Here is a 12092-nt window from a genome sequence, read left to right as displayed (position 1 = left end):
AGTTTTAGTAAATTTGTTGACTTGTTATTTTGTCATTTTTATTAGTTTTTGTTGTTTCTATTTAGTTTTATTTGATTTATTTTAGTATTTTTCCCATCTAAAATGTATATTTCAATTAAAAATATATTTTTAATCATTTTAGTTTTAGTTAATAACAAAACTGGTAAAAAATGGAATGACACTTAAGTTGTCTTCCCTCCATGCTGTAAAATCCAAGTAACTCAATTATATGAAATGTTCCTTTTAAATGAAGAAATTGTGTGGTAACAGTCTTGTGTACAAACTCTTGACACAAGCAGCTAAATATGTTTTAGTAATGAAAATTGTAATATTTCTTCCAGAATAATTTGAACAGATTGTCAAAATTATGCTGTAATTGTTAAACAGAGTAAAGAAGGTCAAGGCCTAACATGGCAAGTTATTTTAGATAAAAGCTTACATAACTGATCTAATAACTCTCTCTCTCTAAAGAACCTGGGATTTGTTCATTTGTTGCTTTAGAAAAGTGATGGGTTACCAATTTTCACTCTATCTGGAAAATACCACATAGCCTCTTGAATCCTTATTATATAGGCTATTGTTTTATTAACTAAACTGACCTGACGGTCCCTTTCATGTCCAAACATGTGCGTCACACTAAATGACTTCCGCAGAACTGAGAAGTGAACTTTGAAACTTTGTAAACTGAGTTCATTGTGTGTTAAATGGAATTAAGTTATTTAAGCAAACAGTTAAGCGGATATATGCAACATACAGTAAAGACCAGCTGACTGGGGTGGAGAGATGAAGAATGGCAGTGAGCACTGTGACAGCATATGGTAAGTTGGTGGACACTTTACATGTGATATATAGTTAAAGCAACAGATATATTTGTACTCGGTCACGTGTATTATATGACTTTTGACAAGGTAAGTGTGGTTAAAAAGTAAAGCCTTATGACAGAAATGGGCAATAGTTAAGGTTCAGGAAAAGACTTTTAACAACATTAACCAGTTTTGAGCTGTGCATTATTGGGAACATATTGACTCTGTGTCTTGGTTAGTCGATTCAGTGTGTGGTTCTGTGATAGGACTCGTGCTGCTGGGTCGAAGACATGCTGGTAAGAGCTCAGCGGGAGACCTCATCCTCGGGCGCAGTGAGTTTGAGGCCGGGAAGAAGACGGCTCAGTGTGTGAGGAGATACGGCTGGGTGGACGGCGTGAGGCTGGCCGTGGTGGACACTCCGGGCTGGAGTCTTTTCGGTTTGGCTGACGCCAAACAGGTGAAACGGGAGATCCTTCGCAGTGTGATGTTGGCCCCTCCTGGATATCAGATTTTTCTCCTCGTTATCCCAGTGGACTCTTTCAGCAAGAGGGACGGACATGCTATGGAGAAATATCTGGGTGTCCTCGGGGACATGGTGTGGTCAAACTCTCTGGTGCTCTTTACGTGGGGAGATGAGTTAAGAGGCAGGAATATTGAAACACACATTGAAAAGAATGGTGAACCTTTGCAGGGGATCTTGAGAAAGTGTGGCCACAGGTACCATGTTGTGAACAATAAATGTCCAGAAGACTACACTCAAGTCACTGAGCTGCTTAAGATTTTAAAGCAAATGTGTGCCAGCACATGGTTGAACACAGAGAATCATCCTATAGGCCTGTTTGTGAAATAGAATCTCATTGTAATTCATTATTGAGCTTTTCATTCTTTCATCTGTATTTTACTGTATCTATATGTTACAAATTGAAAGTGCCAGATAAAAGGATGTTAACAAAATGTAACTTTTTTGTTAAATAGTGCATTTTTTTATCTTGTGCAGGCTGGTATGGCAGTCATTACTAGCTTATCGTTAATTTATTCCAAATGTAAAAATGTCCAACAACGGAGGAAAAACATCTGCATGTGATCTTTGCACACGTCTCACCTCATGCGGCGACCCGATCCGTGTAAAATCTTCATGTGTGTTTACCATTTTAATTCTAAACCTTGGCCTACCTTAGAGGAGGTAATGTGGCAGTTGAACCCAGCAAACCTTTAGACGTTTAATGGCCGCTGAAAAGACGTCCCGCTCTGACACGTCCCGTCATGGTTGAAAAATAGTTATAAAATGAAAGTTCCTAAAACTGCATTCAGAAACGTTTCATAAATGTTCTGTGTTACATATTTGACCAATAAATGCCGTCCTACTGGGAACGTTACTAGACAACGTCGTTAACATCAGTGGGGACGTTCTGGGAACGTAAAATTTCTAACAGGGTAACCTCCCACGTAGAAGGCGACGTTCTCAGGACCTTGCGCAACGTTCCCTAAAAGTTCTCTAAAGGTGATGAAAATTCAGAAAAAAAAAAACATTCTGGGAACCAAAAAATAATGTTCTGGGAACCAAAAACGAACGTTCTGGAAACCTTATAATAACATTATGAGAACGTTAGAATAGCGTTAAACAAACCAAAAACTAACGTTCCGGAAACATTAGATTAATGTTAGATTAATGTTCTGGAAACGTTATAATAACATTATGAGAACGTTAGAATAATGTTAAACAAACCAAAAACTAATGTTCCGGGAACATTAGATTAATGTTAGATTAATGTTCTGGAAACGTTATATAATAACATTATGAGAACGTTAGAATAACGTTAAACAAACCAAAAACTAATGTTCCGGGAACATTAGATTAATGTTAGATTAATGTTCTGGAAACGTTATAATAACATTATGAGAACGTTAGAATAACGTTAAACAAACCAAAATCTAATGTTCTGGGAACATTACATTAATGTTAGAATAACGTTCTGGGAACGTTATAATAACATTATGACAATGTTAGAATAACGTTAAACAAACCGAAAACTAACGTTCTGGGAACATTAATGTTAGATTAACGTTCTGGAAAAGTTATACTAACATTATGAGAACGTTAGAACAACGTTAAACAAACCAAAAACTAACGTTCTGGGAACATTAATGTTAGATTAACGTTCTGGAAAAGTTATAATAACATTATGAGAACGTTAGAACAACGTTAAACAAACCAAAAACAAACGTTCTGGGAACATTAGATTAATGTTAGAATAACGTTCTGGGAACGTTATAATAGCAATATGAGAACTTTTGAATAACGTTAAACAAACCAAAAACTAACGTTCTGGGAACATTAGATTAATGTTAGAATAACGTTCTGGGAACCAAAAAATAACATTCTGGGAATGTTAAGAAAACTTTCATAGCTAACCAAAAACAACAACAACAAAAAAAAACGTTCTGGAAACGTTATAATAACATTATGAGAATGTTAGAATAACGTTATGCAAACCAAAACCTAACGTTTGGAGAATCAAAAACTAACATTCGTGGGAACTTTCCTGGCTAACCAAAAACAAACCATAAAAATAATGTTATGTGAACCTAAAACTAACGTTCTGTGAACCAAAAACTAAATTGTTAACGTAGCTGGGTTTACTGCGTGCCTGTGCTCTGCACGCGCTTCTTCAGCATGCGCTCTCTCCCACAGTTAGCCGCTCACTCTCGTAATTTAAAAATGAATGTTTATTGGTCTCTTTATTGAATAATTATAATTAATATAAATATGGATGTGAGATGTGTAAATATGATTTTACAAACTTAGTGAAGAGAACATGATTAACCCAATCGAGAGGTTTTTGTTTACGGAACAAAAGAAGCATGTCCCGCTAAAACGTACAATTCAGTGATAAGAAATTAATGTATTGATATCCTACTTTGTCAAATAATTAATTTCTTAATGAAAATATTTCAGATTTTAAAAACCATAGATTGTGTTGAATTCAATGTTAAAGGTACAATTTGTGATATTTTTTTCCGCTAGAGGTCGCTAGAAGCCTATTCAAAACAAAGGCGTAGTTTGATGACGCCAAGTTTTAGAGCGGAAACTTGGGACATGTGGTCTCCATATCAACGGACGGTGCAAAAGAATAGGGATTGGAGTCTGGAAGAACTCATGTTCGTGGATGCGATTATTAACGTTACTGTAGTATGAAGCAGAGCAGGAGCGAGTGTTGTGGAGCTGAACGAGGAGCTGGAGCGATTGATCAACACACGCCTCACGAGCAGCGGGACTTTTATTATGACACAGTCACCGGCGCCGCTTCCGCTTTTCCGGTCATGAGTTTACGGGAGCTGTCCTTGTCGACAGAACCAGCGGCAGATGGTAAACAGTAATTATGTTCCATAAATAAGTAACACAATCCACCATAAAACGTGCAAGAAATAAATAAGGAACTGCTTGAAGCAAGCTAGTGGTTTGCTGGACGCTAGACTCCACTTCCGCATTTGTCCACGGCACTGTTGTCATGTGGTTTCTACGTCAGTAAAGGCGGTAACAAAGGTAATTGACATCATTGGCAGGCGACTGCACTGCCCCGTGCCACTGTTTAGAATGGGAATTTTCTCATGATTTACAAGTAGTTGAAAACATTAGAGATATTGTTTGTAATCAGCTGGACAAAATATATAACACTAGCCTAGTGGTTTTTGGATATTTTACTGCAAAAAATTTACATATTGTACCTTTAATTGGTGCTGAAGAAATGTAAAATCTGGGTCTCCCATGAAATGAAGTAAATCCTAAAGCAAACCAATTAATGGACAAATGCAATCTTGTTTAATCTTCCATATAACGTTCACAGAACGTTAGTTTTTGGTTTGTTTAATGTTATTCTAATGTTCTCTAACGTTCTGGGAATGTTAAGAAAACTTTCCTTGCTAACCAAAAATAAACCTTTAACAAAATAACCTTCTGGGAACCAAAAACTAACGTTCTGGAAACATTATAATAACGTTATGAGAACATTAGAATAACATTAAACAAACCAAAAACTAACGTTCTGGGAACGTTAGATTAATGTTAGAATAATGTTCTGGGATTCAAAATCTAACGTTCTGGGAAAGTTAAGAAAACTTTCCTTGCTAACCAAAAATAAACCTTAACAAAATAACCTTCTGGGAACCAAAAACATAACGTTATTATGACGTTTCCAGAACGTTCGTTTTTGGTTCCCAGAAGGTTATTTTGTTAAGGTTTATTTTTTGGTTAGTCAGGAAAGTTTTCTTAACGGAAATAGAATGTTAGTTTTTTTGGTTTGTATAACGCTATTCTAATGTTATTTTAACGTTCCCATAAAGTTACATTTTACAGCAGTATGCTTAAGTCTCCAACACTTTTGCAAACACATGACACAAACTGAGACTCAGATAACAGGATAAAATTGATCTGTTTAATAAAAGCTGTATTTCTACAGTTTCAGACAACATAGATGCCCTTGGTAAAACACATATTGATTAAACATTTTGTCACTGAAAGTCAAAGGATCACGAACCTTCAGGCTGCATCGACCGTGATCACGTCGTGTCGGGCTGTGATAGGCTGGATGTAAGTTTTTATTCGGAAAGGGAAAGTTGCTAACCGAAGGGCAAGTACATTCTAACGTTTCACAGGTACATGTGCTCTGTACTAGTCTTCTCTAATGGATCATTTGTACACAGTTCTGCTCAGGATAATGAAGTTCTTCAACTACAGATATGCATGGATTTTGTATAACAAAGTGGCAGAAAGGACATCAGCCTTCTTTTTCTGTACAGTAAAGGCTTTGTAGGCTCACAGGGGCCATTATTAAAAATAAAAACACAGGCAGAGTGCAGGAGAGAGGGAGCGAGGTTTTCAAAACATGTACAAGTGAAAGTAGACTCCCCGAAGTCATGCTTTCAGTTCTTCAGTATCCTGAAACTGGCCACTGCATCTGGGAATTGCAGTTACACAAACACTGTCCTGAGCACAGTGGATGAATGGAGAAAAGCAGAGCCTGGCAGTGGGCCGTACTCTCTCCCATTTACCTACAACATCCACGTCCCGCAAAGTCAACGTATTGTCGTACACAAGATATTCATGGGCGTTAATCAAGAGCTGCCATGCAAAGTGAGGTCTCGAGTCTCTGCGGAAGTTGTCCTCATCTATAACCTCTACAGTGAAATAAAAAACCTAAAAACAAGGAAATCTTGTGCTCTTAATTTGACAGGCAGGGCTGGTGGCGGCAGCATCCACCTTCTTCAATCACGCTGTGCTCGCTCGCATTCACTCCAAAATAAAAACACACATGTAGAATGTACAAGTATTTACAGCTCACGCACGTCGGTTAAAAAAAGCTACAGTATTAATATGAACATAAAAATGTTTCAGTACGGCTGAATCAAAAGGTAAGTAACGACTCAAGTATTTTGACCATTATGTATGATTCACCATGAGGCTGTTATGTGACGCCAATGTCCAACCTGATGCTCACGGGCCTTCCAGACACTCATTTTCAGAGGATTTCAGATATAGAAATCTAGAGCCATATGCTGATCTTGGAGACGGATGGAGGGGTCATCATCTCCACCTTCTCCCAGATGTTCTAGGACAAGCGTCTTCCACATCTGCCTCAATAAAGTGCATTTGCTTCAAAACTGATTTTGTAAATACTACAGATTCCTCCTAAGTTCAATCACGTGACTGTGTATGTGTGGTACCAGTAATTACAGTCCAACACTGGCCGCGCAACACTATCATCAATAACACTAGCAGATCTTTCTACAACCAATAAATAATCAGAGCAATAGAGTGCAGTATAAAACAATAAGATGAACTGATTTGCATTGATGTTCAATGTTGGGCCTCCCAGGATTCCCAGTCCAGAGTCCCTTCAGTTTATGTAAAAACGGGAAAAAATGTCAGTCGTTTAAGTTGAAAAAACAGAAGATGGATCTAAATGCAGGTCCAACGGCTTTTTTCATACTATAAAGTCTCTGTTTAGTTTTCATCTTTGGTAGTGAACTTGTGCACATCCTTCTCAAAATGTCGTCTGCAAAAAATTTAATACTTGGTCTGTTGCTTGTGATTGAAAGGAATCAAAAGGAACTGAAAGTGCTTTGACTGCTACGCAACAAAAACAAGGGATTTGTTTAGTCTTCTCTGTAGCTTGAGAAGATGATGGTCCCTGGAGTGAAAGCATCGGCCAAGTTTTCACAGATCAGTCTTTTTATTCGTACAGGGTAACGGTGCAGTAACACAAAGCTGAGATCCTCCGGTCCACACTTGCCTTGTCTGTGCAAAGGAAACACAAAGAGAAAATGTGTTAGAAGCATTAACCAAAGACACATAAATGAGATGCATTAACAATTCTGGAACTACATTTTTAGTTTTTGTTGAATATATCTATTTAGCTTTATTCTGAGTAGTTAGAGCTATTCTCTTTTAGTACTTCAACTTAAAGGGTTAGTTCACCCAAAAATGAAAATAATGTCATTTATTGCTCACCCTCATGTCGTTCCACACCCGTAAGACCTTCGTTCATCTTTGGAACACAAATTAAGATATTTTTGCTAAAATCCGATGACTCAGTGAGGCATCAAACTGCCAAAGTCACGCCCCCCAGTGGTGAACCATTGAAATTTCGAAACACCTATGACGTGATAAAGCCTCGTTTACTGAAATCATGTGACTTTCGCAGTTTGATACACGCTCCAAACCACTGATTGAAAACAAAAGATTTGTAAAGCTTCAAAGCTTCATGAAGCAGTGTTTTGAAATTGCCCATCAGTAGATATTGTTGAATAAAGTCGTTATTTGGGGGGGGTGTTTGCAGCACAAAAATTATTCTCGTCGCTAAGGTTGAACCACTGTAGTCACATGAACTGTTTTGAACATGTCTTTAGTAGCTTTCTGGGCATCTGAAAGTGTTAATTATCTTGTTGGCAATGGAAGCCTCACTGAGCCATCGGATTTCATCAAAAATATCTTAATCTGTGTTCTGAAGATGAACGAAGGTCTTACAGGTGTGGAACAACATGAGAGTGAGTAATAAATGACAGAATGTTCATTTTTAGCAGCAGCCTTTATTTGGTCCTAACTGTATGTTTTTATTACAAAAACCAGTCAAAATTTACACTGAAGTTACACTTGTTCCAATTGACCCTTTGCAAAGACCCGCCCCCCTTAGTTACTGTTACTTTGTCCGACAAGCCGTGGCGCTGTCACGACACACAGAGTGAAAAATACATCGCAAAGAAAAGAGGACACTGACAAGTCGACAGACAAGACAGAGCAGGTTACTTATGATATTAAACAAAGTCCCAGCTTTTTGAATAATTTGAACAATAAAAACAACGTTTTGTGGCTCTTTAATGTGTCGTGACAGATTGCTCAAGCGGCCTGGAATCAATCATCTCTTCCAACTAGTTAGTTTATAGCATCAAATAAACATGAATGAACATCAGAAGGAATGTTGTTTCAAATGCGGAAAGATGTCAGCACACACCATTTTTCAAGTTCAAGTTCACCGAGGTTAATCTTCTAACTCCTGACTGCTTTGTCAGACAAAATAGCGGATTCGGCATTATGATCTGTTAGATCGCTTGTCAATCAAACTCCCGGCGAAGGGTCAATTCATTAAACCAGAATCATAAAAGAACCAGATCATAACAGTCATTTGAAAGTGAATCAGACTACATTGGTCACATCAGCAAAAAAACATCAATCATAATGAAATGAACATCATGAAAATCATTTGATTACATTAATTTTTTTTTAACCCTCTGGTGCTGTTCGGTCATTTCTGACTTTTACTTTTTTTTTTTTTTAAGTTCATCGAAGTGGTACAAAATTTGGTAAAGGTTTTGGCACTTGTTATGTGAATACACACACAAATCACGGACATGATTCGAAAGAAAAAAATTGTCAGACTTGTATTGTTTGTAGTCAAAAATGACTGGGTGATGAATTTCATCTAGTGCAAACTTTTGGTACTGCGCCCAAACAAAATCTTACTGAAAGCTAATTTTTTGAGATATCAACCTAAAATTTGGAACACAACTTGTTTAGATATGGCTTTGATTGTCTAACAGTTTAGAGTAAAACATGTTTTGAAAAATATACGTAATTCATATAAAATTATGCAATTTTGTGCATTTTTCATAATAATAAACTCCTATAACTTTATTTTAGTTTCACTTTTTCACTTCAAATTTCAAAAATCTTCCAAGTGTCTTCTTTAAAAACAGACCAAACTTAACGGTGCCCTAGAATTAAAAAATGGATTTTTCTAGGCATAGTTAAATAACAAGATAAAATGTAAACATCCAAATAAATACCATACTTACGCGATTAGATATGCTGCATGACGAACACTTTGTAAAGATCCATTTTGAGGGTTATATTAGCTGTGTGAACTTTGTTTATGCTGTTAAAGGCAAACGCGAGCTCCGTGGGTGGAGAGCACGAGCAATTAAAGGGCCAGCAGCCCTGAATCGGCTCATTTACAATGATGCCCCAAAATAGGCAGTTAAAAAAATGAATTAAAAAAAATCTATGGGGTATTTTGAGCTGAAACTTCACAGACACATTCAGGGGACACCTTAGACTTATATTACATCTTTTAAAAAGACGTTCTACGGCACCTTTAAGTCTTTGCTCCAAAGCATTTAAGATTTATGACAGTTTAAGTTGGAAATTTCATTTTCAGGTCTATGCTCAAAAAGTGATTAACAGGTAATAAAAGGATCATAACTATTCCATAAATAGTACCATAAAATCCCCTAAAAATACAAAATATGAAATCAAAAACATTATCAAACTAAAATATAGTACATTCATTTCATTCAGTGTCATGCGAGCAGCACCAGAGGGTTAAAACTGATTTTTAAATTCAACTCACATTTGATAACATTCTCTACATCAGCTGGGTCCTGAAGGATCTTGGACAGGCCTTCCAGCAGCATGGATGCCTTGTTGTAGCGATATGCGATGTCCTCTGTCTGCTGAAACATCTCGTCTAGTGCGGCCGACTGCACCTGTAACACACATACAAAAACATGACACCAATGTTAACCACTCATAAAATCACGCAACGAAGCTCAAAGTAAGGCTGCCATGACCATCCTCACTCACCATCTCTACAGCATGGTTATAAATGAGCTTCTCAGCTGTTACGCTGTTGATCTCATCCACAAATCGCTGCTTGTCAGAGAAAAAGTGGTTGAGTTTGTCCGTGAGGCGGCGGCACAGGGAAATGCAGCTCTTGTAGCGCTCGTTCAGACTCTTCACCACTGAAGTTCAGAGAGAAGGTACATGATATTCACTAGTTTCAAACATTTGAAGGCCCGCCAAGGTATTTCTAGTACTTCTGCTGTAACAACAACAAATCTGCTCATTTTAGAAACTAGAAAATTTCAATTTTAAAAATGCGCTGTGCTCAAAGCGCCCCATTTTTAAAATTTCAGTACCGACTTGGTATCGCGGTCGGTACTTTTGACAACACTATATCAGAGTCAACAAATGTAGCAGCTCACCTTGTTTGACGGCCGTGGAAGGATTGAGCTTGGCAGACTTGATCTGAGCTTTGGCCAGGTGCAGCGAGGAGGCCAGCAGCTGTGCGGCTTTCATGTACAACACCAGCTGCTCCACCTGCCTGTGTGAGATGATGACCAAAGCATTAAATAATACTGTGTGCTATAAAGCCTCAATGTTAAAGTTTGCGTGTGTTCGTAGGCACTCTTCTTACCCCCATTCCTTACTGAGCTGACTGATCTGATCCACCACCACGCTGTCCTGAGGTGGATAGAGAGAGGCGGCGGATGCACCCAGATCAGGTCCTCCGGCCCGTAGAGAAGCGATCTCCAGCACACAATCCGTAAAGGACAGCATCATCCGCAGGTGCATCAGGGTGTCTGTGTGCTCACGCTGCCATACACACACATAAACCTGTTAGTGTTTCCCAAGAAAAGCTTTATCCAGTGCAGACTGAATTAATGTGCATTAGCTGAAATCTGGAGCTATATGACCAGCATACAGGATTCAGTAACTAGATCACCGGTGTTATTTTAGTATTATCTATTTACTATTATAATATTTATTTATTTTCCTTTTTTGTATATTTTCAGTTTTTATTTTTATTTAATTTTTTGTTATTTTTTTTCCTTTTTTAACATATTTTGTTAAATTATTTTATTTTAAATTATATTTTATTTTTGTTTTAGTTTAGTAATTTAATCTCTTCAACTTATTTTACATATTTTATTGCAAACTTTTTCCATCAAATATTTATATTTTATTTTAGCTTTGTTTCAGTAGTTTTGGTTACAGTAACAACACTGCTAGTTGACGTGTCTGGTCTGAGTAACCCGATATTGAATATATTCATTCCTATTTCCCTTATTTTAACATTTTGATTACCCTTACACATCTAACACTCATTTAAAGTTAATTTTTAAAACACTTTAACACTGTTAGGGTTAGTCTCACTTGTCCAAACCTGTGAGACTTTCGTTTATCTCCAAAACACAAAAGATATTTTTAATGAAATCTGTGCGATTTCTGTCCCTCCATTGACAGCCTATGCAACTACCACCTTGTCACTTCAAAAAGTTCATAAAAGACATTGTAAAACTAATCCATATATATTGAGAGGTTAAAGTAAAAATATGATGAACAGATTGAATTTTGGCTTTTATTCACATATAAACATTGATCAGCGAACATGAACAGAAGATAAACCACGTGAGAACAAACCTCATTGTTTCTTGGGGAAGCTCAAATGTGCTGCGTAACACACAAGAATGAACCTCATTGGTTCTTACACTTTAAGCAAGCATGCTTAAGCCTCTCAATTCATATGAATTAGTGTATGATCTCTTTATGAACTTCTTGAAGCGTCAAAGTGGTAGTTGCATAGCTGTCAATGGAGGAACAGAAATCTCAGATTTAATCTAAAATATCTTTATTTGTGTTTTGAAGATGAACGAAAGGAACGACAAGAAGGTAGGTAGTTATTGACAATTTTCCTTTAAATTTAATATTTATCTAATCTCAAAATTAATATCAATTTTTGATAATGCACATTATAATACTAGGATGCCTAAATTTACTTAAAATGACCAATTTTAGTTTTTAGCGTTTTTTTTTATTATTTTTATGAGTTATGAGTGTAGTGGTAGTGTAGATTTATAATAATAATTATTATAAAACAGTTAGTTTCTGTCCTTGATTCTGATTGATCAATAGCTGTGTTTTATTCACGTTAAAACACCGCTATGACCGCTTCA

General features: G+C 36.9%; 2 protein-coding genes across 4 annotated transcripts in view; one reads left to right on the top strand and one right to left on the bottom strand.

The window, feature by feature from the left end:
• Positions 1–678: 678 nt before the first annotated feature.
• LOC137005313 (GTPase IMAP family member 9) lies at positions 679–1797 on the top strand. Its single transcript, XM_067366154.1, has 2 exons — positions 679–818; positions 1070–1797. The coding sequence occupies exons 1-2, from the start codon at positions 791–793 to the stop codon at positions 1651–1653; spliced, it is 612 nt and encodes a 203-aa protein (XP_067222255.1). The 5' UTR covers positions 679–790; the 3' UTR covers positions 1654–1797.
• Positions 1798–5222: 3425 nt separating this feature from the next.
• ulk2 (unc-51 like autophagy activating kinase 2) overlaps positions 5223–12092 on the bottom strand; it is a 41881-nt gene continuing 35011 nt past the window's right edge. For all 3 annotated transcript variants that reach the window (XM_067364486.1, XM_067364487.1, XM_067364485.1), the window contains 5 exons: positions 10553–10731; positions 10341–10459; positions 9940–10097; positions 9707–9842; positions 5223–7098 (listed from right to left, as the gene is read on the bottom strand). In XM_067364486.1, coding sequence (XP_067220587.1) covers positions 7034–7098; positions 9707–9842; positions 9940–10097; positions 10341–10459; positions 10553–10731 — 657 coding nt within the window. In that variant the 3' untranslated portion in view covers positions 5223–7033. The remainder of the gene's footprint in view (positions 7099–9706; positions 9843–9939; positions 10098–10340; positions 10460–10552; positions 10732–12092) is intronic.

The sequence above is a fragment of the Chanodichthys erythropterus genome, chromosome 17 (genome assembly GCF_024489055.1).
Source record: "Chanodichthys erythropterus isolate Z2021 chromosome 17, ASM2448905v1, whole genome shotgun sequence".
In the NCBI taxonomy this organism is placed as follows: Eukaryota; Metazoa; Chordata; class Actinopteri; order Cypriniformes; family Xenocyprididae; genus Chanodichthys; species Chanodichthys erythropterus.
The sequence above is the reverse complement of the archived record's forward strand: the minus strand, read 5'-3'. Positions and strand labels throughout refer to the sequence as shown.